At 47.3% G+C, this 26,898-nt stretch overlaps 1 protein-coding gene across 1 annotated transcript in view; it reads left to right on the top strand.

Moving 5' to 3' along the window:
- skap1 (src kinase associated phosphoprotein 1) overlaps positions 1–26,898 on the top strand; it is a 371,132-nt gene that overhangs the window by 342,652 nt on the left and 1,582 nt on the right. Inside the window, exon 12 of the mRNA XM_043674766.1 lies at positions 25,569–25,668. Coding sequence (XP_043530701.1) covers positions 25,569–25,661 — 93 coding nt within the window. The 3' untranslated portion in view covers positions 25,662–25,668. The remainder of the gene's footprint in view (positions 1–25,568; positions 25,669–26,898) is intronic.

Genomic DNA, 26,898 nt, shown 5'->3' with positions numbered 1-26,898 from the left:
AGCTTTAAATTGAGGGGTGATAGATGTAGGACAGATATTAGGGGTAGTTTCTTCACTCAGAGAGTAGTAGGGGTGTGGAACGGCCTGCCTGCAACAGTAGTAGACTCGCCGACATTAAGGGCATTGGACATACATATGGATAATAATGGAACGGTGTAGGTTAGATGGGCATCAGATTATTTGAACTCTGGAACATTAGGCAAGCCCAGTGACATTCCCATTACACCGACACCTCCTCCAGAAACATGTTGGTCTCCACCATGATGTTGCCTCCACTCGGAGCGAACAGGAACTGATGATACAGTTGACAATACTAGAGTACGTTTAGGGCCAATCAGAGACAGTAGTGGGAAGTTGTGTGTGGAAACTGAGGACATAGGGGAAGCGCTTAATGAATACTTTTTGTCAGTATTCACATTGGAAAAGGGCAATGTTAGTGAGAATACAGAGATACAGGCTACAAGATTAGATGGAATTGTGGTTGTCAAAGAGGAGATTTTAGCAACTTTGGAAGATCTGAAAACCGATAAGACCTCTGGGCCGGATGGGGTTTATCCTCGGATTCTCGGGGAAGCCATGGAGGAGATTGCGGAGCCTTTGGCTTTGATCCTTGTGTCATCATTGTCGACAGGAGTAGTACCAGAAGACTGGAGGATAGTTGTTCCCTTGTTTAAGAAGGGGAGTCAGGACAACCCTGGTAATTATAGGCCAGTGAGCCTTACTTCAGTTATGGGTAAGGTGTTGGAAAAGGTTATAAGAGTTTGGATTTATAATCATCTGGAAAGAAATAATTTGGTTAGGGATAGTCGACATGGTTTTGTGAAGGGTAGGTCATGTCTCACTAACCTTACTGAGTTCTTCGAGAAGGTGACAAAACAGGTGGATGAGGGTAAACCAGTTGATGTGATGTATATGGACTTCAGTAAGGTGTTTGATAAGGTTCCACACGGTAGGCTATTGCACAAAATACGGAGTTTCGGGATTGAAGGTGATTTAGTGGTTTGGATCAGAAATTGGCTCGCTGAAAGAAGACAGAGGGTGGTGGTTGCTGGGAAAATGTTCATCCTGGAGCTCAGTTACCAGTGGTGTGCCGCAAGGATCTGTTTTGGGGCCACTGCTGTTTGTCATTTTTATAGATGACCTGGATGTGGGAGTAGCAGGATGAGTTAGTAAATTTGTAGATGACACTAAGGTAGGCAGAGTTGTGGATAGTGTCGAAGGATGTTATGGCTTACAGAAGGACATGGGTAATATGCAGAGCTGGGCTGAGACGTGGCAAATGGAGTTTAATGTGGAAAAGTGTGAGGTAGTTCACTTCGGAAGAAATAACAGGAATGCAGAATACTGGGCTAATGGTAAAATTCTTGGTAGTGTAGATGAACAGAGAGATCTAGGTGTTCAGGTGCCTAAATCCCTGAAAGTTGCCACTCAGGTTGATAGGGTTTTTAAGAAGGGATATGGTGTGTTGGTGTTTATTGGTAGGGGATTGAGGTTTGGAGCCACGAGGTCATGCTTCAGCTGTACAAGTCATTGGTAAGGCCGCACCTGAAGTACTCCGTGCAGTTCTGGTCACTGCATTATAGGAAGGAGGTGGAAGCTTTGGAAAGGGTTCAGAGGACATTTACTAGGATGTTGCCTGGTATGGAGGGAAGGTCTTATGAGGAAAGGCTGAGGGAACTGAGGCTGTTTTCGTTGGAGAGAAGAAGGTTGAGAGGTGATATAAACGAGACGTATAAGATAATCAGAGGGTTAGATAGCGTGGACAGTGAGAGCCTTTTTCCTCAGATGGCGAAGACTAACACAAGGGGACATAGCTTTAAATTGAGGGGTGATAGATGTAGGACAGATATTAGGAGTAGTTTCTTCACTCAGAGAGTAGTAGGGGTGTGGAACGGCCTGCCTGCAACAGTAGTAGACATTAAGGGCATTTAAGTAGGCATTGGACATACATATGGATAATAATGGAACGGTGTAGGTTAGATGGACATCAGATTATTTTCACAGGCCGGCGCAACATCGAGGGCCGAAGGACCTGTACTGCGCTGTAACATGCTAACTTCTATGTTCTAATTCATAGACTTTAACTGGGAATGGTGTAGAACAGTTAACCCCACCCCACCAAAGGGTTAATGTCAGTCTATTACAACAAAAAGTCAGAGAAGGAGCTTCAGGGAAGCTCATTCTTTGCTGACATCATTTTCGTCTGTTCAGCGAATCCTGTTCCAACCTACATCTTTGACTCAGGCTCCAATTCCTTGCCTTGTTTCAACCCCTGCTGTTCAGTGCCCATTAACTCACCCCTACTTCTCCTTCTGAGGACACCCCATGGCCGATCAGGCACTATATAAATGCAAGTTACGGACTCTCATTGAGTGAGTGTGCTAGTAGCTCACCTCTCAGACCTGACCAGTCTCGGCTGGAAATGATGAGCACCCGAGGGCTTTACAAATTCATGACTCCAACAGATCGCAGAGTGGCGATTGTCACAGATGGGGTCATTTGGAGATGCATGGAAGCAGGCAGCAGAAATATATTGTAAAACAAAGAGTTCAAGTAAAGTTTAATGCCTTATTAGCAGATTAAATAACATTTTCCCATTACCACAGGTTGTATAAGCAGGACCCCTCGACACCCCCCTGGGAGCTCCACCAAGCATTGCTCCTGTATGTCCATTGCACACTGTCTGTAATGTTGGAAAACCACTTCAGGCTCTGCAGTGGGGCAGGAGCCAGATGCAGATCAGTTGGAGAGTTGAGCAAAGGACTGAGAGACCAAAGCATGTTTTCAGAAGGGGAAGGTGCTGTCAGGCATTAGGAGATTTGTTTCTGGCAAAACTGACAACCGTCCGAGTTTTCTGCCTTCCTTCAATGTCAGCCTCTCATGTATCCTCCCCATTCCCATCTCACTCCACCCCTGGCAGTCCTGCCTTCAGCTGCCTGCATCCCAGCGTCTGGAATTCCCTCCCCACATCTCTCTCTCTTTCTTTAAAAACATTTCTTCAAACCTTCCCCTTTGGCTAAGCATTAGGTGTGTACCCAACCCCCCCAGTAACTGATTATATGGCTTGGCGTCAGAGATTGCCTTAAAAATGGTCCAATAAAGCACCTTGAGATGATTTACTATATTAAAGGGGCTATACAAATGAAGATGTGTTGTTATTGGCCTACAGTCCAAGGTTGATCTGATCTGACTGGTCAGTTGGATTGTGCCTTGCAAACACAGTATTATGGGAAATGGAGGAGCCACTTAGTACACAGCAAGATCCCAAAAACAGCAATCTGTTACAGTGACCATGACTGAGAGGGAAATATTGGTCAGGATACTGGGAAGAATCCCTCTGCTTTTCTTCAAAATCCTGCCATGAGGTCTCAAATATTCACCTCAGAGGGGCCTCTGTTTAATTTCTTGTCTGGAAAGACTGGCCTGTCCCTGAATCAGTCAGTGATTTTAACCAGTCAGTCGGCAGATCAATGCCGGCACATTTCATGAATGGACTGTTTTGTCTCTCCCCTCAATCCATGAGGTGGCTTCATGTTGGGTTTTAATTCCGAATCAGACAGTACCTTGTTCACTGGAACATGACCTGAAAGAGATTTATAAAATCATGAGGGACTTGGATAGGGTAAATAGACAAAGTCTTTTCCCTGGAGTGGGTGAGTCCAGAACTAGAGGGCACAGGTTTAGGGTGAGTGGGGAAGATATAAAAGAGACCTAAGGGGCAACCTTTTCACGCAGAGGGTGTTGCGTGTGTGGTATGGGCTGCCTGAAGACATGGTGGAGGCCGGTACAATTGCAACATTTAAAAGGCATTTGGATGGGTATATGAATAGGAAGGGTTTGGAGGGATATAGGCCGGATGCTGGCAGGTGAGACTAGATTGGTTTGGGATATCTGGTTGGCATGGACGGGTTGGACCAAAGGGTCTGTTTCCATGCTGTACATCTCTATGACTCTATGTCTTTGTTTCAAGGTGAGGCAGGGAAATGGACCAAGGGGCAGCCCTGCATCCAGGTGCATGAGACAGAAGCGACATTTATTTTACCTCCCAAAGACCTTTACATTTCCCAAAAACCGGAATTGGCAGCAGTTTGCACAGAGGCAGCTCCCACAAACAGCAATGTGATGTCTGTAAGTTAGCGGTTTTTGTGATGTTTACTTGGTGAATAGGGATTGGCCGAGTCACCAGCCTTTCTTTTGTAATAATCCATCTTCTGCACACGAACAGCCACGGTTCAAGAAGGCAGCCCACCCCCACCTTCTCAGGGGGAAGTTAGGGATGGGGGCCATAAATACTGGCCCGGTCAGTGATGCTCACGTCCTGGGATGGTTAACATGCTGCTGAGAGGGTGGACCAGGGGACCCTGTTATAGCCCTGTCCCTACAACAGCGCAGCACTCCCTCAGCACTGCACTGAGAATGCCAGTTTGGATGTGGTGTTAAAGACTCTGGATTGGGATCTGAAATCTCGACCTTTCTGACGAAGGATGGCAGCGGGACCCACCTACTGGACAGTGGCCCACCTGAAATTGGGTGGTCTGACGAATGAAGCAAAACGAGGAGGAACAGGGGATGGTTCAGGATGGGTGGGGGGAGAGGTGGGGTGTAAAGATGGAATCAGAGAACAGATCCCACGTCTCACACACACACATACACTTTTATTTGGTATTTTCTAGATAAGTTTGAGGAAGATAGTTGATGGTAAGATGGAATTCCCCAGTCAGGTGACTTCAATGGATCAAAATAGAGAAATGTTTTGAGACAAACATCACAATGTAGGCCCAGGCCCCTGTCCTAAATCTAGCCTTCACGGTGCAGCTCATTTGCTTTCCACTCCATTATGAGTCACCTCTATTGCAAAGCTCAGCTCCCTACGGGCTCTGGGTCGAGTGTGTTCCATAAACAGCAGATTAATTCCTGACTCACACCATTTATTTTCCCTCCTCCTGCCTCCATGACCTCGAAATGACCTTCCTTTGGGGGTAGGTTCGGGTAGAGATGAGAGAGAAAAACTAGCAGGTGACTGGGCCTGTCTGAAATCTGGGGGGTATCCAGGAAATGAACTGCAATTGGGGCCAGTTACCAAGGAGATAATTAGTTTGTCCGTGACATCATCTGCTCACAGATTGAGTCTGCTTTTCCCCATTTCAATAGGGAAATAAATCTGTCTTGTACTGTTTGTGTGTCGAGGAAAGTCAGATGCACAAAAATCACATGATCACGGTTTTTGAGACTTGCTCAGCCCCCGGAGCAATGTTTTCAATTCAGTACAAATTTGTTTCCAGCAACTTTAATTGTTTTGGTTTGAAATTCTGCTCTTTTTTAAATATCCTACTATAGTCTCACTCCCCTTCCCCCCCCAAATCTCTGTCACTTCCTCCAGAATCTTGTGGTCTCCTGCAAATGCCCAGTTTTCATGATGACACTATAAGCAGCCCCTGTTCCTGCCTTCCTAAATTCCAGTCAATGGAACACCCTCCCTAACTCTCTCTCATTCCTTCCCCTTGTTTACGTGCATCTTAAAACCAATCAACTTGTCAAGTGACCCTAATATCTACTTTCACAGCTCAGTGTGAAATGTTTGAGAATCGCTCCAGTAAACTACCTTTGTACATGTTGCTACTTTGAAGGTATTGCTCACTGATGTATTCACAATGTTGTGATTATTAATTATTGGATGGTCACACAGAGGAAGCAATGTGTAGGCACACTGTGTGCCAAAACACACGCTCACTCACACACACACACATATGTGCTCACACACGTTCACATACACACATATTCAAACACATACACGTGTGCTCACACACACGCTCACGTACACACATGCCCACATACTCAGGTGCTCACATACATACACATGCGCATGTATGTGCGTGCACACACACACCGTCACATGTAAACCAAGCAGTTTGCTTCACATAACTGTGTACACACAGATACCATGAACACACGCTTCCACACATACACCTTGCACTCATGCAGGTCGCAGTGCCTCTGTAAACACAGACATAGACACAGATATATTTGCACACACTAGCACATAACAGAGACTGATATTAAATACAGATTATTGATGAGTTGTAGCTGTAGGATCAATTGGAGCAAAAATTGCAGAAGACCAGGTGAATTGGTGCTGGTGCTGACATTAGCCGTCTGTCATTTTGTGTCTTGGTTGTGGCTCGCTGGACAGCACAGCTGCTTCTCAGTGGGAAGTTTGGTGGTTCAAGCCCCACTCAGGCTCAAGAGTAAACATGAGGCTGGTACACCAGGGCAGTGCGCTCGATGTGAAGGTGAGGTCAGGTCTGTATCCATTGTGGTGGCTCTGAAGGATCCCAGGGTACTCTCCAGAGAAGTGCCAAGCCACCATGGTATCCTGCAACCAACATGAGCACCCAGCCTCACTTGTGGGATCTTGCTGTGTACATGCTGACTGCCCCTTTAGCTACAGAGCAACAGTGACTGTGCTTTATAACGAATCCATTGATCGTGAAATTGAGGTTCCCACAAGCTCATTTCACACAAACCCATGAGATGGCTCCACCCCCCCTTACCCCCCGCCAATCCTTACAGCGGGGGAGGGGTGGGGTTACAGTGGAGCAGTGGCAGTGAGGGTCCAGCCCTCGACACCACCCACACTCTACCCCTCAGCCCCAAATAATTTTATTGATAGAGAACACAATGGCTCAGTTTTGTGGAGAGAGCTGGAATATGGGACAGCTCTTTGCAGCAATCAGCACAGCCCTGACTGGCCAGAGGCCCTTTGAGCTGGAAGCCTCCAAGAATTGGAAAAGGTCCAATCTCTTTGCTGTCACTCAGTCCCAGGGTAAGGCTAGGGAATGGTGAAAGGTCCCTGGGGGACCAATGGGTCATTTTGTCCTGTGCAATGGACTACAGTCTGAAGGAGCTGGAATTCAGGGAGAAACCCTTCAGCTCTCCAAGCCTGGCCAATCCTGGCGTTGGGTTTTGTGTTGCTGCCTACCTCCCACCCGCCCACCCCCCCGATACTATTACCAATTAATTGTCAGGGGATTCTTTTCAACTCCTCTGGATGGTGGGGGTGGGACTGGGTGTTATTGAGGTATTTGCTGGAACTATAGGTGGGGTATGGAGATGTCCGCACCCAATTTTTCAATCTCCTTCGTGTGCCCCATTCAGACCTTTTCCAGCTGAGTGCCCCCGGGATCTGCAGATTCCTCCTTAAGGGGCTCTGGCTGATTATGAGATGCCCAATTTCCCTCTGACCCTCCCCCCCACAGTGAACAACCCACTCTCTGGGCCTGACTCATAAAGTGATCTGAGCGTCTGTAGAACTAGCTGCCTGTACTACAGCCACCATTACGTATCTGATCCATCTCCTCCCAGCTCTGTGTGCTGCTTTACAGTCACACAGTACAGAAAAGGGCCTTTTGGCCCATTCAGCCTGTGCTAACCCACCTACACTAAACCCACTTCCAAGCACTTCCTGTTGTTTTGAATGTTATGACATTCCAAGTCCTCACCCGTGCAGGTTTTAAGGTTATTTTAAGGTCTTCCTCCTTGATCTCACGCCCCAATCATTTCCCTCGTCCCCTTCCCCAGCCAAACTGCCCTGTCCTGCTGTCATTCACCCACCTCTGTCCCCAATCCTCAGCTGCCTCCCCTCCTTTGCTCCTGCCCCTTTATCAGCCTCTATCCCACTCACCTCTCCAATCCCCAGAACCCCAAGTGCCTTTACCTCTGGTTCAGAGAAAATGCTGAGTGTTGGGTATGAGCCTGACCAAGTCTGAGTTGTTGCTGGGTGGGGGGGTGGGAGTCAGTGAATTGTCGGGGGGGGGGTGGATGGTGGGGTTGGAGAGTGCACAGAAATTGTCACAAACTAGTCCCTGCCATCCCCCGACAAACATCATTCAGCCGAGCAGACTGAGCAAACAGCACTGCCTTATAAAAACATAACCATCCCATAGCACTTAATCAGAGACATTTCCAACTGTTTTAATATTGGAAAGCCCTCCTGATGGCTACCCTGGCTAGTTTATAAGATTATAAATCCAACACTGTAATTGTGATGTACAGTTTCATTATCCTGCACTAAATAAGTTAATAAAAACAGAATAGATTTTCTTTCTGTGTGTGCTGAGCTGTGCAGGGATTTGTCATGAGAAACTTAAAGCAACTTTTCCCAGGATGTGGGGAGTGTTGCAGGGACAATGGTTCGGGAGCTGTGAGAGTTGCAGGTGCAATCTCAGTGCTGTATAAAAACCTCCCCCTCCGTCCCTCTGTCCACAATCCACCCTCAGCCCTGCCCACAGGCATTTCCACACGGTTCAGGATGGATGCTGCTGAGATTTTCTTTTCATTTAACAGCCCAGGCCATCTGCATCTGCAGCTTCCCCCCCACCCCGGTTCCTCCTGCACCTTCCCAGTTTCTGGAGTTGTCAGTTTTAATGGCCTTGCTAAATAACAATATGGCAGGCAGGGCGCACCACAGAACTGCGAAAGCCCCAGCCTCCTGTCCCGGCTAAATGGGGAATTCGATTGTTTCAGCTCCGACTGGGAAAGGCAATTTCATGCATTATACATAATTGGCAAAGAAAATGTTTCATAAAGAAAATAATAAGTAAGTGGCCAGCAAAATGGGGTATTGTGGCCAAGGTAATCAAAATTTATCAAATCTAAAATACATCTAAATCTGTTTCTTTGCAGAAAGCAGCACCTTTCTGTTCTTTTATTAATCTCTATGGTTTGAATGAAAATTCTAAACATTGGAAAGGAGAGCAATAGGAAAGACTGAGCTATATTCATATATAACCCCTACTTGACTGCACTTTCAAGCAGGAAGCTTATTAGGAGCCGTCACACACCGTGTTAGTTATGACTTTCAGAAGAAAATGCATCTAGAATGTATACACTGGAATTATTCCTGACCCCGCTGAATCAATGCTAACACAGCTCACCTTCTGTTCCACTGTAACCCTGAACATTGGCTCTCGTTTTTAGGTTTTCTCCCCTTGTTCCTGTCTCCCAAGAAAATGACCAAACCAATTCCCTTAAATGTCTGAAACAACCCAAAGGGGCCATGGCCCCCGCCCCAGGTTGGGGAGGGGGTGTAGTAAAAACCACACGTAAGATCGTGAGGGCATAAGTTCAAATCTCACCAGGGTGCATACAAAATTGAATTCAACAAAGAGATCTGGAGCTGAAAGCTGGACTCATGGTAACCAGGACAACTATCATTGATTAAGAAATACCTGGTTCTCTAACTGGAGGGAAATCTGCCATTTTTACCTGATCTGGCCTACATGTGACTCCAGACCTACATGTGACTCCAGACCTACATGTGACTCCAGACCTACATGTGATTCTAGACCTACATGTGACTCCAGACCTACATGTGACTCCAGACCTACATGTGACTCTAGACCTACATGTGACTCCAGACCTACATGTGACTCTCGACCTACAGTGATGTGTTTGACTCTTAACAGCCCTCTGAGCAAATCAAGATGAGTAATAAATGCTGGATGAGCCAGTAATGCCCAGATCCCCTGAATAAATATAAACACTACTGCCTTCTCGAGTGGAACACAGCAGTGTGTACCGTCTACAAGATACACTGCAGAAGTTCACCAAAGATCCTCAGAGAGCACCTTCCAAACCCATGACCACTTCCATCCAGAAGGACAAGGGCAGCAGATACACGGGAATACCACCCCCTGCAAGTTCCCCTCTGAGTCACTCACCATCCTGACTTGGAAATATATCACCGTTTCTTCAGTGTCACAGGGTCAGAATCCTGGAATTCCCTCCCTAAGGGCATTGTGGGTCTACCTACAGCACATGGACTGCAGCAGTTCAAGAAGGCAGCTCACCCCAACCTTCATGAGAGGGCAACTAGGGACACGCAGTAAATGCTGGGTCCAGACAGTGAGACCCATGCGTCACGAGAGAATGAACAAAAGCCACTCAGTCCTGGGGAATTACAGAGAGGCAATAAATGCTGGCCCACCCAGGAACACCTCATCCCATAAAAGAAACCAAATCTACTGTTGGCAAGGGAATACAAGCCTCATCTAACCTGTCGCTATAGGTTGACTTCAGCACTGGAAGCATTCTGGTGTATCGGTGATACTGCCTCTTATCAGCCTTACAGAATAAATATTTATACAATATTTATTAACCAGAGCTGTACTGAGGGAATGCTGCACCTTCAGAGCTGTACTGAGGGAGTGCTGCACTGTCAGAGCTGTACAGGGGGAGTGCTGCACTGTCAGAGCTCTACTGAGGGAGTGCAGCACTGTCAGGGCTGTACAGGGGGAGTGCTGCACTGTCAGAGCTGTACTGAGGGAGTGCTACACCTGCAGAGCTGTACAGGGGGAGTGCTGCACTGTCAGATCTGTACTGAGGGAGTGCTGCACCATCATGGCTGTACTCAGGGAGTGCTGCACTGTCAGAGCTGTACTGAGCGGGTACTGCACTGTCAGGGCTGTACAGGGGAGTGCTGCACTGTCAGGGCTGTACAGGGGGAGTGCTGCACTGTCAGAGCTGTACAGTGGGAGTGCTGCACTGTCAGAGCTATACTGAGGGAGTGCTGCACTGTCAGGGCTGTACAGGGGAGTGCTGCACTGTCAGGGCTGTACAGGGGGAGTGCTGCACTGTCAGAGCTGTACAGGGGAAGTGCTGCACTGTCAGAGCTATACTGAGGGAGTGCTGCACTGTCAGGGCTGTACAGGGGAGTGCTGCACTGTCAGGGTTGTACAGGGGAGTGCTGCACTGTCAGAGCTGTACAGGGGAGTGCTGCACTGTCAGGGCTGTACAGGGGGAGTGCTGCACTGTCAGAGCTGCACTGAGGGAGTACTGCACTATCAGGGCTGTACAGGGGGCGTGCTGCACAGTCAGACTGTACTGAGGGAGTGCTGCACTGTCAGAGCTGGACTGAGGGAGTGCTGCACTGTCAGAGCTGGACTGAGGGAGTGCTGCACTGTCAGAACTGTACTGAGGGTGTACTGCACTGTCAGAGCTGTACTGAGGGAGTGCTGCACTATCAGAGCTGTTCAGGGGGAATGCTGCACTGTCAGAGCTGTATGGAGGAGTGCTGCACTGTCAGAGCTTTACAGGGGGAGTGCTGCACTGTCAGAGCTGTACTGAGCGAGTGCTGCACTATCAGAGCTGTTCAGGGGGATTGCTGCACTGTCAGATCTGTACTGAGGGAGTGCTGCACCATCATGGCTGTACTCAGGGAGTGCTGCACTGTCAGAGCTGTACTGAGCGGATACTGCACTATCAGGGCTGTACAGGGGAGTGCTGCACTGTCAGAGCTATACTGAGGGAGTGCTGCACTGTCAAGGCTGTACAGGGGAGTGCTGCACTGTCAGAGCTATACTGAGGGAGTGCTGCACTGTCAGAGCTGCACTGAGGGAGTACTGCACTATTAGGGCTGTACAGGGGGCGTGTTGCACTGTCAGAGCTGTACAGGGGAGTGCTGCATTGTCAGAGCTGTACAGGGGGAGTGCTGCACTGTCAGAGCTGGACTGAGGGAGTGCTGCACTGTCAGAGCTGGACTGAGGGAGTGCCGCACTGTCAGAGCTGTACTGAGGAAGTGCTGCACTGTCAGGCTGTTCAAGGGAGTGCTGCACTGTCAGGCTGCATTGAGGGAGCGCTGCACTGTCAGAGCTATACTGAGGGAGTGCTGCACTGTCAGGGCTGTACAGGGGAGTGCTGCACTGTCAGGGCTGTACTGAGGGAGTGCTGCACTGTCAGAGCTATACTGAGGGAGTGCTGCAATGTCAGGGCTGTACAGGGGAGTGCTGCACTATCTGAGCTGTACGGGGGAGGGCTGCACTGTCAGAGCTGCACAGGGGGAGGACTGCACTGTCAGAGCTGTACTGAGGGAGTGCTGCATTGTCAGAGCTGGACTGAGAGAGTGCTGCACTGTCAGAGCTAACTGAGGGAGTGCTGCACTGTCAGAGCAATACTGAGGGAGTGCTGCACTGTCAGAGCTGTACAGGCAGAGTGCTGCACTGTCAGAGCTGTACTGAGGGAGTGCTGCACTGTCAGAACTGCACAGGGGGAGTGCTGCACTGTCAGAGCTGTACAGGGCGAGGGCTGCACTGTCAGAGCCGTACTGAGGGTGTGCTGCACTGTCAGAGCTGTACTGAGGGAGTGCTGTACAGAGGGAGTGCTGCACTGTCAGAGCTGTACAGGGGGAGGGCTGCACTGTCAGAGCTGTACAGAGGGAGTGCTGCACTGTCAAAGCTGTACAGGGGGAGGGCTGCACTGTCAGAGCTGTACTGAGGGTGTGCTGCACTGTCAGAGCTGTACTGAGAAAGTGCTCCACTGTCAGAGCTGTACTGAGGGAGTGCTGCACTGTCAGAGCTGTACAGGGGGAGTGCTGCACTGTCAGAGCTGGACTGAGGGAGTGCTGCACTGTCAGAACTGCACAGGGCGAGGGCTGCACTGTCAGAGCTGTACGGTGGAGGGCTGCACTGTTAGAGCTGTACTGAGGATGTGCTGCACCTTCAGAGCTGTACTGAGGGAGTGCTGCACTGTCAGAGCTGTACAGGGGGTGTGCTGCACTGTCAGAGCTGTACTGAGGGAGTGCTGCACTGTCAGAACTGTACTGAGGGAGTGCTGCACCGTCAGAGCTGTACAGGGGGAGTGCTGCACTGTCAGAGCTGTACAGGGGGAGTGCTGCACTGTCAGAGCTGTACAGGGGGAGTGCTGCACTGTCAGAGCTGTACAGGGGGAGTGCTGCACCGGCAGAGCTGTACAGGGGGAGGGCTGCACTGTCAGACTGTACTGAGGGAGTGCTGCACTGTCAGAGCTGTACAGGGGGAGTGCTGCACCGTCAGAGCTGTACAGGGGGAGGGCTGCACTGTCAGACTGTACTGAGGGAGTGCTGCACCGTCAGAGCTGTACAGGGGGAGTGCTGCACTGTCAGAGCTGTACAGGGGGAGGGCTGCATTGTCACAGCACTGATGTTTGGGTGCTGCTAAAATGAGACCAGTTTCTGTGTGATGGATGTTCGACCCCATGGCACTGTCTCAGGGAAGAGCTGCAGAGCTTTCCCTGGTGTCCTGGCCAATGGTGATGTCTCGAACACGGTCTGTAATCATGTTACCTGATCAGATGCTCATCACTGTTTGTGGGATCTAGCTGTGCACAGGTTGGCTGCTGATTTGCCTGCATTACAGTAGTGACCATCTTTGCACATTCCACAGAGTCATTGGCTGTGAGGTGCTTTGGTTTGTCTGGAGGTTGTGACTGGCACTACAGAAATGTACCCCATTAGAGGCAGCACCTTCCAGGCAGGTGGGGAAAGAAAGCTTTTGAAAATGTGCAGCATATAGATTACTTGCTGCCTGGTGAGAATGTGGATTGGGGCCTGGTGGATAAAGCCAGACTGCCCCTTGTAGTGAGCTCACTGTTGGGAAAATGTGTCCTGGTGATAAGATACCCTCAGTTAGAATGAATAATATTCCTCTGGATCAGGTCTCTATAAAATGCTCACTTGTAAATTCAGTGTGCTAAGATCAAATAAACGTACAAGGAAAACAGCTTTACTCGCCACACAGCACAGATGAAGCTGTGTTCATATTGTGTCTCCTCTGACTGCTTTGAATTATTTCCAAAGTACATGAGCCAAATAAACAATGTAAACCACATGTAACTCCAACAGTCATTGTCCAGCACACAATCCAGTGCCAAGACGAGTCAACATTATTAGGCCCGAATCTTGAAAGCAAGCCACGTCATGAAGGAGTGATTTTGGGAAACGATTCTTTGTGCAAAGGGGGAGTGGGAAACTGGAACTGTCTCGCCCCTAGCAAAGCTATTCGAGGCTGGGGATTAATTACATCTCTGCAAACTGGGATTTGCGTGAGACAACAGTGTAACAGGGCCAAGGTGAGTAACGAGTGGCAGTACCTTGACCAGCCGCACTTTCCTGGGCAGGTTTTCGGGCAGAGTGGCCTCCGTCTCTTCCTTTACACCTATCTACCTGGGCTCTGTGTGTGAGTTCACTCAGGATGGCAGAATTGTTATGGTGCAGAAGAGACTGTTCAGCCCACTGTGCCTGTGCTGGTACTGTAACCTAGAGCCAGTCTCCTGCCTTTTCCCCATATCCCTGAGCTCTATTACAGTCCAAATGACCATCCAATGTCCTCCGAAATGCCTCAGTTGTGACTTGGAGACAGTAGGGACTGCAGATGCTGAAAGTCAGAGTCAACCGATGTGAAACTGGAAAAGCAGAGCAGGTCAGACAGCATCTGAGGAGCAGGAGAGTCAAAGTGGCAGCCCAGTACATTGACTGACCTGCTCCCTGGATACTGCCTGAGCTGCTGTGTGTTTCCAGCTTCACATTGATTGACTGTGCCTCAGTTGTGAACCTGCCTCCCCCAAATTTCCAGGCAGTGCATTCCAGACACCAGACCCAAACTATTCACTGGGTGAGAAAGATTTTCCTCACATGACCCTTGTGTGAACAGCTTCTCCCTATCCAGCTCTCTCATGAAGGTCTCTGTCAGATCATGTCCCAGCCTTCTCTTCCAGGCGACCTGTCCGGAATTCTTCGATTCCAGATCGAATCCGAGAGTCACAGTCACACAGCACAGAAATAGACCTGTCGGTCCAACCTGTTCGTGCCCGACCAGGTTTGCCATAGTGAGGCGTGCGAGAACAAAATTTCTTAACAGTGAAATATTTTCAGCTCAGTGGTACCTAAACAGTAATGTACTTTTCCCACATCCCAACTATTGCCATGAATTCAGGAACTCCTATCCATAGAGCTCAATATTTTCCAAATACTTCCCCTAACTCCTCCAGATCTGTGTGAATTAGAAAATACCCAAACATTATTCACAAATCTTCTCTAAAGGCATTCTTCATTTTGGAGAGTTGCTCTTCTCCACCAGCTCTATCCTCATCACTGAAGTTCTTTACTCCTGGAAACAGTTCTCTGAACAGTGACTTGGCCATCCTGAGTGACACCAACAGCCCAGGTTCGATTCCTTGGTGACCCTCAGGTTAAAGCTATCTCCAGTCATTCTCTCTCTGCCCCTCTCTCTCTGTCTTTCTCTCTGCCTCTCTCTCTCTGTCTCTGTCTCCTTCTTTCTCTCTCTCTGTCTCTTTTTCCAATGGCACGGGACAATGGCAACTATTACTTCCATCTTGGCTCTGCGTGCTGGAGGGAGCTAAGGATTGAAGCAGCTGAAAACACACTGAGTGCAATGATGAAGGTCCCATTGTTCCGGGGGGACAGAGTTCGGGGAGCTGTGTGAGCATGGGACATTTTCATGTTTCAATGAGAGAACTCTTGTGGCACAGTGCTAGTGTCCTTCCTTCTGAACCGGAAACAGACACCATTGCTGGAAAGACTCAGCATGTCCGGCAGCATCTGTAGAGAGAAAACACAACCAACGGTTTGGGAGCAGTGACACCTCCTCAGAACAGGAGCCACATCTAACCTTCTGCAAAGCTGTCGCTGTCTCCTTAACATCTCTGAACAAACCGATGAGGAAAATCCCGACAGAACCAGTGGAGGGATTTTCAGCAAAGATCTGGGGGGGTGGGGAGCGGGGATTGAGAATTTTAACATTGTAATATGACAAATCTCAGCTGCTTTTGAGAGACAGGAGTTTGCTTTGTTGTTCTCTGCACATTTTCTTAGAAAATAAATCACTTCCTGAGCTCAAAAAGAAGCAGAGCGTTATCTTGTTACTGGAGGCAGTTGAAAGGATTTGTGATCGGTTCAGTTCTGAACATTCCACAAGTTCAAGCCCTTGTGTTTCTCATTTTCGGGATCATGTATCTGCACAGTGTGTGTTTGGAGGCTCGGTTGGTGCTGGTTAAGCTTTCTGACCTCCACGTTCAAAGCCTCAATGAATATCCAGCCCACATTAATGTGATGAAGTCCTCCTCCCTCGATGAGCTATAAGGATTCCAGGCAAAATGAGTGGAATAAATCTGCACAGCCTGAAGCCCTGAACTGCCGATATGGGAAATTAAAGCAGATCACATTGAGGACACATGTGCAGCTCTTTTTGCAGATGTGGTTAAGGTCCACAGCTGAGCAATGCAGGCAGTGGGAAGCAGCCAAGTGGCAAATGGAATTCAATGCAGCTCAATTTGAGGTGATGCACTTTGGGAAGAATAACAGGAAGGCAGAGTACTGGGCCAATGGAAAGATTCTTGGTAGTGTGGATGTGCAGAGGGATCTTGGAGTCCATGTACATAGATCCCTGAAAGTTGCCACCCAGGTGGATAGTGCTGTTAAGAAGGCATACGGTGTGTTAGGTTTCATTCGTAGAGGGATTGAGTTCCGGAGCCACGATATCATGCTGCAACTGAACAAAACGCTGGTGCGACCGCAGTTGGAATATTGTGTACAGTTCTGGTCGCCATATTTCGGGAATGATGTGGAAGCATTGGAAAAGGTGCAGAGGGGGTTTACCAGGATGTTGCCTGGTCTGGAGGTAAGGTCTTATGAGGAAAGACTGAGAGACTTGGGTCTGTTCTCATTGGAAAGAAGAAGGCTAAGAGGGGATTTGATAGGGACATGCAAGATGATCAGAGGATTAGATAGGGTAGACAGTGAAAGTCTTTTTCCTAGGATGATGACATCAGTGTGTACGAGGGGGCGTAACTACAAATTGAGGGGCGATAGCTTTAAGACAGATGTCAGAGGCAGGTTCTTTACTCAGAGAGTGGTAAGGGCGTGGAATGCCCTACCTGCTAATGTAGTCAACTCAGCCACAATAGGGAGATTTAAACAATCCTTAGATAAGCAAAAGGAATGATGATGGGATAGTGTAGGGGGACGAGCTGAGAATAGTTCACAGGTCAGTGCAACATCGTGGGCTGTATTGTTCTATGTTTTATGTTGGCCAGTCTTTGGAAACACTGGCAGTCGACATAGAGACGGGAAATAAATGCGGGCCAGCCAGCAACACCCACCATCCCACAAAATGAACTTTAAAAAAAAAATCCAATTGCAAACTCAGGAAGACCCTTCTCCACACACACAGCAATGACCCTACTTCCACAGGGAATGGTCAAAGGGAGTACTGTAGATACAATGAAGGGGAGGCTGGATAAACACGTGAGGGAGAGAAGCATAAGGTAGGGAGAGAGAGGGTTTGTGTGTAGACATTTTAGGTTCAATGTCCTTTCAGTACTCTGTAAATTCAATGCAATGCCTCTCCTGATAACCTGTTAACCATCACTGAACACAAACATGTTCTGTTCTCTCCACACCCATGGATTTGGACACAATTTGTCAGAAAAAGAAAGTAAAGCTCACCTTAAGCAAAACTGACAGACTTGTGTTAACATTGCAAATTGTAGCAACAAAATACATCCTCCTCCAACAGGAGAAACTCCAACATTTATCTCGAGCTGAAAGGTTCTACAGGAAGGACACAGTTCCTGCTACAGCAATATTCAGTCATTCATGGCACATGGTCAACGCTGACTGGGCCCAGTATTTATTGCCCGTCCCTAGTTGCCCCTTGAGAAGGTGGGGGTGAGCTGCCTTCTTGAATTGCTGCAGTTCATGTGCTGTGGGTTGACCACGATGTTGTTATTTCAGGACTTTGACCCAGGGGTACTGAAGGAATGGTAATGTATTGGTACATTTAACACGTTGAAATCTGTACAGTGGGTAGAATTTAACACCAACCCTGAAAGTGACATTAGGGCAGACAGTCAGAGATGTGGTCCCTGGGCCAGGAATAAAAAAATGTGTTTCAAAGCGGCGAGAGGGAGGAGAAAGATTTTAGGAAGGAATTCCAGAGACTGGGACTCAGGAACAGAGATCAATGATAAGGACAATTAAAATCAGAAATCCTCAAGCACTAGAGACGGCTTGGTAATAGGAGACAGAGGGTGGTGGTGGAGGGTTATTTCTCAGGCTGGAGGCTTGTGCCCAGCAGTATTCCGCAGGGATTGGTACCAAGTCCACTATTGTTTGTCATTTACATAAATGATTTGGATGAGAATTTAGAAGGATGGTTAGTAAGTTTGCGAATGACACCAGAATTGGTGGAGGAGCGGACAGTGAAGAAGGTTATCTGAGATTACAAAGAGGTCTCGATCAATTAGGTCTATGGGCTGAGGAATGGTAGATGGAGTTTAATTTGGATAAATATGCGGCATTGCATTTTGGTAAAACAAACAAGATGCAGGACTTTTACATTTCGTGGTCCGGGCCTGGGTAGTGTCGAACCCCGAGACAGAGACTTAGGTACATAGCTCTTGAAAGGTTGTGTAGACAGGGTGGTTAAGAAGGTGTTTCGCAAGCTTGCCTTTATTGCCCAGACCATTGATTTCAGGATTTGGGACGTCATGTAGAGGTTGTACAGGACACTGGTGAGGCCACATTTGAAGTACTGAGTCCAGTCCTGGTCAGCCTGTTATCGAAAGGAAATTATTTAAATTAGACAGGGTGCAAAAAAAGATTTCCCGGGATGTTGGAAGGTTTGAGTTATAAAGATTGTCTTGGACTTTTCTCAGGCGGAAGTGAGGACTGCAGATGCTGGAGGTTAGAGTCTAGATTAGAGTGGTGCTGGAAAAGCACAGCAGGTCAGACAGCATCCGAGGGGCAGGAAAAATCTACGTTTCAGCAGCTTTTACCCAAAACGTAGATTTTTCCTGCCCCTCGGATGCTGTCTGACCTGCTGTGCTTTTCCAGCACCACACTAATCTGGGACTTTTCTCACAGCAGCATAGAAAGCTGAGGGGTGATCTTATAGATGTTTATAAAATCATGAGGGGTATAGATAAGGTGAATAGTCAAGGTCTTTTGCCTAGGGTGGGGGAGTTTAAACTCAGGGGAAATATTTTTAAGATGAGAGGAGAAAATTTTAAAAGGGACCTGAGAGGCAACTTTTCACTCAGAGGGTGGTTTCTAAGTGCAATGACCTGCCAGAGGAAATGGTAGATGCAGGCACAGTTCAACATTTAAAAGCTATTTGGAGAGGTACATGGCCAGGAAGGTTTTAGAGGGATATGGGCCAAACATGGACAAATGGGATTATTTTAGTTTGGAAATCTGGTCGGCATGGACACATTGGACCAAAGGGTCTGTTTCCGTGCTGTATGACTCTATGACTATTACTTGATGAGATGTCAGAGGATCATTAATCTTACAGAACCCCGTTGGATGAGTATCATAAAGTCAAGGAATTGCTGGTCCGGGAGCTCTGCAATTTCATCCTAAATCACTCCGAATACTTTTTGCAAACTGTTAGATGACTACAAAGATCACGGAGAGTTTGGGGGTTGACAGAGATATGGAGTGGAGAGGACTTGGAATGATTTAAAAACACCAAAGACCTTATATTTAAATAAAGATTCCTCCTGCAGCCTTAATTTTTACATGATGCAATGTAAGATTTCAAGGTTATCATTCGTTGACCCAACATGGGAATGGAGAACAAGTTTAATAGTCAAGGAAAGTGGGATTAGATATTGGAGAATAATTATGATAATGGCCACGTTGGAATTCAATGTCTAGTTTAAAATTTGATGTTATTATTAATTTAATATAATAATTACGTTTAATTAAATTTAGTTTGATGTTGCGATTGCAAATTCCCTATTGATTTGGGAATCTCCTTTTCAGAAACTTGCCATTCCACGATTGTATCATTTTGTGTTGCAGTACTCCCCAGTGGCAGGAAGGTGGAATTGCACCAAGTGTGACAGGTTTACATGGGCATTTTCCATTACAAATTTAAAAATGGAAGAAGTCAGCAAGACAGGGAGAAAGAGCGAACATTTCTCCAGTGCTTTTCATTACCTCAGCCCGATACAAAGCATTTCATCACTGTGAAGTATTTGTGAAGTGTCATTAATGTTGCAAGGTCAGAAAAACAGTAAGCAGTTTGAGCAGAGTACTGAGAGGTCTGGAGGAAGCAGACGTGAAGAAGGTGTTTACACTCGTAGGAGAGACTAGGACCTGAGGGCACAGCCTCTGAGTGAAGGGACAACCTTTTACAACAGAGATGACGAGGCATTTCTCCAGCCAGAGGGTGGGGAAGCTCTGGAACTCACTGCCACAGAGAGGGCTGTGGAGGACAAGTCACTGAGAGATCGATAGGTTTGTGATAAGGATGGGGATCAAGGATTACGAGGAGACAGCATTGTATTGAGAAACATATCAGCCATGATTGAATGGTGGAGCAGCGTTGATGGGCCGAGTGGCCTGAGTCTGCTCCTGTCTCTGGTGGTCCTGTTACAAAATACATGAAAATACACCCCATCAAGAATTGGAAGAGTTCTCACTGATGTCTTTCAGTTCCTGCCACCCCTCCCCCACCATAACCTTCTCATTCCCTTACTGATGTTACAAGTCAGTTATATAAATAAATAAATAAAATCTCCCTGGCAAATATACCCAGATATAAGCATCCACGTATACACTCACTCAGACATACACAGTCTCTCACTAGCCTGTATACACTTACTCAGACATACACAGTCTCTCACTCGCATATATACACTCACTCATACGTACACAGTCTCTCACTCGCCTGTATACACTCACTCAGACATACACAGTCTCACATTCTCCTGTACACACTCACTCAGACATACACAGTCTCTCACTCGCCTGTATACACTCACTCATACGTACACAGTCTCTCACTCGCCTGTATACACTCACTCAGACATACACAGTTTCACACTCGTCTGTATACACTCACTCAGACATACACAGTTTCACACTCGTCTGTATACACTCACTCAGACTGACAGTCTCTCACTCACCTGCATATACTCACTCAGACATACACAGTCTCACACTCGCCAGTATACACTCACTCAGACATAAACAGTCTCTCACTCACCTGTTTACACTCACTCAGACATACAGTCTCACACTCGCCTGTATACACTCACTCAGACATACAAAGTCTGTCACTCACCTGTATACATTCATTCAGACATGCACAGTCTCACACTCGCATGTATACACTCACTCAGACATACACCGTCTGATACCCACCTGTATACACTCACACTCGCCTGTATACACTCACTCAGACATACACCGTCTGATACCCACCTGTATACACTCATTCAGACATACTCAACCTGTCACTCATCTGTATACGCTCACTCAGACATACAGTCTCTCACTCACCTAGAAACAGTCAAACAATCACAGTCTCTCACTCACCTGTATACACACACTCAGATATACACAGTCACTCACTCGCCTGTATACACTCACTCAGACATACATCGTCTCACACTCACCTGTATACCCTCACTCAGACATACACCGTCTCACACCCACCTGTAGACACACACTCAGACATACACAGTCTCACACTCACCTGTACACACTCACTCAGATATACGCAGTCTCCCACTCGCCTGTATACACTCACTCAGACATACACAGTCTCTCACTCGCCTGTTTACACTCACTCATGCGTGCACAGTCTCACACTCGATCGTATACACTCATTCAGACGTACACAGTCTCCCACTCACCTGTATACACTCACTCAGACATACACAGTCTCACCTGTATATGCTCACTCAGACAAACACAGTCTTACACTCACCTGTATACACTCACTCAGACATATATTGTCTCACACTTGCCTGTATACACTCACCTGTATTCACTCACCCAGACTTGCACAGTCTCTCGCACCTGTACACACTCACTCAGACATACACAGACTCTCACTCAACTATATACACTCACTCAGACATACACAGTCTCACACTCGCCTGTATACCATCTGTCAGATGTACACAGTCTCACACACCTATATGCACTCACTCAGACATACACAGTCTCTCACTCGCCTGTATACACTCACTCAGACGTACACAGTCTCACACTCACCTGTTACACTCAGACACACACAGTCTCACACTCGCCTGTATACACTCACTCAGATGTGCACAGTCTCACCTGTATATGCTCACTCAAACACAGTCTCACACTCACCTGTATACACTCACTCAGACATATACTGTCTCACACTTGCCTGTATACACTCACTCAGACGTACACAATCTCACACTCGCCTGTTTCACTCATTCAGACACACACAGTCTCACACTCACCTGTATACACTCACTCAGATGTGCACAGTCTCACCTGCATATGCTCACTCAGACAAACACAGTCTCACACTCACCTGTATACACTCACTCAGACATATACTGTCTCACACTTGCCTGTATACACTCATCTGTATTCATTCACCCAGACTTAAACAGTCTCACTCACCTGTATACACTCACTCAGACTTACACAGTCTCTCACACGCCTGTATACACTCACTCAGACATACACAGTCTCTCACTCGCCTGTATACCCTCACTCAGACATACACAGTCTCTCACTCACCTGTATACACTCACTCAGACATATACTGTCTCACACTTGCCTGTATACACTCACTCAGACATACACAGTCTCTCACTCACCTGTATACACTCACTCAGACATATACTATCTCACACTTGCCTGTATACACTCACTCAGACATACACAGTCTCTCACTCGCCTGTATACACTCACTCAGACGTACACAGTCTCACACTCGCCTGTATACCATCTGTCAGATGTACACAGTCTCACACACCTGTATACACTCACTCAGACATACACAGTCACTCACTTGCCTGTATACACTCACTCAGACATACACAGTTTCACACTCGCCTGTATACACTCACTCAGACATACACAGTCACTCACTCGCCTGTATACAGTCACTCAGGCATACACAGTCACTCACTTGCCTGTATACACTCGCTAAGACAAACACAGTCTCACACCCGCCTGTATACACTCACTCAGACATACACAGTCACTCACTCGCTTGTATACACTTGCTGAGACATACACAGTCTCACACTCGCCTGTATACACTCGCTCAGACATACACAGTCACTCACTCGCCTGTATACACTTGCTGAGACATACACAGTCTCACACTCGCCTGTATACACTCACTCACATGTACACAGTTTTTAAAATTTTACAGTCCAGGGGTTCATAAGGTGATCAGATACTAATATTTACCCATTAACTGCACCTCCAGTGCACATTATCTGGGCTTTTATTTTCATAGAATCCCTACAGTGTGGAAACAGGCCCTTCGGCCCAACAAACACATACCGACTCTCCAAAGAGTAACCGACCAGACTCATTTCCCTGCCCTATTATCCTGTATTTAACCCTAACTAAGGCACCTCACCTACACATCCCTGAACCCTGTGGGCAATTTAGCATGGCCAATTCACCTAACCTGTACATCTTTGGACTGTGGGAGGAAACCCACACAGACACGGGGAGAATGTGCAAACTCCTCACAGACTGTCGCCTTAGGCTGGAATTGAACCCGGGTCTGTGAGTCAGCAGTGCTAACCACTGAGCAACCGTGCCATGCCCACGGTGTTTGTGGGATCTTCCTGTTTGCAAATTAGCTGCTATACTTCCTACATTATGTGAGCGCCTACACTTCCAAAGGTTACTGATTGTTTGTAAAGCACCTTGAAACACTTGAAGCTTGTGAATGGAGTTATTGAGGTGCACATCAGTCAGGACCGAATTAAATGGCAGAGCAGACTGGAAGGGCTGAAAGGCCTATTCCTGCCCCTAATGTACACAGGAGGCTGTAAGTACTTTGCCTGTCAGTGTTAATGTCCGTTATGTGACACGCATTAACCCAGGGATATTGCAGGATGCAGCTTGGGTTCCATCACTGGCACTGTTAGGCATGATGTAAAATATGGTTATGTTATCAATGAGCCATAATAACAGCAGTAAGCCTTCTTAATCTCGGGTCGTTTTGATTCATAGTGTTTCTACTTTCATACCTCAAATACAGGGTGGTGTACTGGTTAAAGGTTGATGAACGAGGGGACCCTACTGTGTTGCCAACATCTTGCAGCCAGACAGAATGGCAAAGGCAACGGGACAAACAAAAATAATAGCTATCAGCTCTCTCTCCCGGTCGCTGGTGCTGGATGTCCGATAACACCGGGGAACCTGCAGGCAGTCACTTAACAGCATGACCCTGGAGCACTGAGACAGTGTGATAGTCAGAGTGTCTCCCAGAAGGGACTGACCTACAGTGTGATACATTTACAGGTGGCACATGCTGTCTCATTCACCACCGGTCCAAACCAAACTCGGAGACGTGGCTGTTTGAGCATGGGACTGTTAAAGGGTCAATTGGGAGACTTACGCAGTAAACATCTCACTGTAATGAAACCACGCTGTAACTGAAGGGGCACAGAGACAGAGAGGAGGAGAGACAAACCAGTCCCCAGGAAACTGGCAGAAATCCGAATTCCCAAGATGAGTTCAGTATATTACAAGTCTAGTGTCATTAACCAGCAGCTGCACAGTTTAATGCCAGCCCAAAGTAAATATTCGAAATGGGAGCTTTAGGATTTTACTACTCTTCATTTTGCTGTCATTATGACCTTAGGATCATTGGCACAATGCACTGATGGAGAAAAGGGAGATGCTGAATAATATGGTCTGCATGTGTTACATCTGTCCTCCCTCTCTGATTTGTCCCAGATACTTACTGACTCAAAGTCACCCCATCCATAACAAAGAAAAATAATTTCAGTGTTTTGTGCAAATCATTTTCCGAGATTTCTTTTTTTCTCTCTTGCAACCCATCTGTTGAAATATTAATGATCACGTTGCAGGCTGTGCAGGTTCAGTACTGAAGCAGAGATTTGTTGTTAAGTTTCAAAGCCCATAAGATCAGTTTAGATCCATAGCTCATTTGATTTTGTTCATAACAATGGAACCGTCTTCACATTATCCTCATTTTAAAAAGTTAGAACTTGCATTTATGTAGCACCTTTCAGCACCGCAGGACCCCCACCACTACCCCAAAGCACTCTATCATCAGTGAAGTGCTTTAAATAGTGTGGCAGCCATTATAATATAGGTAATGCCGCAGCCAATCAGAGCAGAGCAGGATCTCAAATACAGAAAAAGGGCAATGAGCTCTACGACAGTGTATCATTGTTGGCGGAGGGACAAATATTGACCGTGATACAGGGGCTGTCTGCCCTGCTCGAATAGTGGCCGTAGGAACTTTTACATCCACCTGAGATGGCGAATGGGACTCTAGATTACAGTAAGGTTAGAATCAACGAGGCAAAAGTGAGGACTGCAGATGCTGGAAATCAGAGTCTAGATTAGCCTACCCTGGAAGATGGCACCCCCTGGCAGGGGCAACACTTAACCCCTGGGAGGGCAGCACTTACCCCCTGGCAGGGCAACACTTAACCCCTGGGAGGGAAGCACTTACCCCCTGGGAGGGCACCACATACAACCTGGCAGGGGCAATACTTACTCCCTGGCAGGGCAACACCTACCCCCTGGGAGGGCAGCACATACCCCCTGGCAGGGGCAATACTTACTCCCTGGCAGGGGCAACATTTACCCCATGGGAGGGCAACACATACCCCCGGGAGGGCAGCACTGCAGCAAGTCCTCAGGTCCTGTGAGTAAGACTCAAACTCATGAACTTCATACCCAGGAACAGAAAGAGCTTAACAGCAGAATCTTTGTCCCTATTTTCTTTCAGGACTACAGTCCCTACGGATGGTGGGTTGGTGAGATGGATGGTGTAGTCGGCATAGTGCCCAAGGATTACCTGATGGAAGCCTATGAAATCTGAAGGGCAGGTTTGTATTCTAAGCTTAAAATGTAAAAGGAGAGAGAATGAGAGTTAGTGCTCTCAGTCCAATACAACTCTCCAGTGTTAAAAAAAAAATCATGTCAGCTTCAAGACATTAACTCTGATTCTCTCTCCACAAATGCTGCCAGACGTGCTGAGTTTCTTCAGCAATTCTTGTCTGTTTCAGATTTCCAGCATCCTCTGGGTATGGTGTTTTTGTTATTGCTGAACATTCCCTATTGCTTTCAGAGACTCCGAACAAAGTTGGGATACCTTATGTTTTAAATTAAATTAAAATTGCAACCAAAGAGAGTGTTTTCCATTGGGGATTATAGACTTTGGGGAATTGAAGGAGGTCACTTTACAGAACGTACTGCAGCCAAGTCCCATGACCCCAAAAAGAAAAACTCTACCCGTACAATTCTTCCAAAATTTAAAATGTAAGATGATGAGTTATGTCCAGGACAAAGTCAACTTCTTGGAGCCAGATACCACTGTTTTATGCCACATGTAGTTGTATTAAATGGGGCAGCACGGTGGCTCAGTGGTTAGCACCACTGCCTCACAGCATCAGGTTCGATTCCAGCCTCGGGTGACTGTCTGTGTGGAGTTTGCACATTCTCCCCATGTCTGCGTGGGTTTCCTCCGGGTACTCCGGTTTCTTCCCACAGTCCAAAGATGTGCAGGTTAGGGTGGATTAGCCATGCTAGATTACCCCATAGTGTTCAGGGATGTGCAACCTTGCTTGGCCATGGGAGTAATAGACAATAGACAATAGGTGCAGGAGTAAGCCATTCGGCCCTTCGAGCCAGCACCACCATTCATTATGATTATGGCTGATCATCCTCAATCAGTATCCTGTTCCTGCCTTATCCCCATAACCCTTGATTCCACTATCCTTAAAAGCTCTATCCAACTCTTTCTTGAAAGTATCCAGAGACTTGGCCTCCACAGCCCTCTGGGGCAGAGCATTCCACACACTCACCACTCTCTGGGTGAAGACGTTTCTCCTCAACTCTCTTCTAAATGGCCTACCCCTTATTTTTAAACTGTGTCCTCTGGTTCGGGACTCACCCATCAGCGGAAACATGCTTCCGGCCTCCAGAGTGTCCAATCCTTTAATAATCTTATACGTCTCAATCAGATCCCCTCTCAGCCTTCTAAACTCAAGCGTATACAAGCCCAGTTGCTCCAATCTTTCAGCGTAAGATAGTCCCGCCATTCCGAGAATTGACCT

This window comes from Chiloscyllium plagiosum, chromosome 33, assembly GCF_004010195.1.
Source record: "Chiloscyllium plagiosum isolate BGI_BamShark_2017 chromosome 33, ASM401019v2, whole genome shotgun sequence".
In the NCBI taxonomy this organism is placed as follows: Eukaryota; Metazoa; Chordata; class Chondrichthyes; order Orectolobiformes; family Hemiscylliidae; genus Chiloscyllium; species Chiloscyllium plagiosum.
This window is presented reverse-complemented; position numbering and strand designations above follow the sequence as displayed.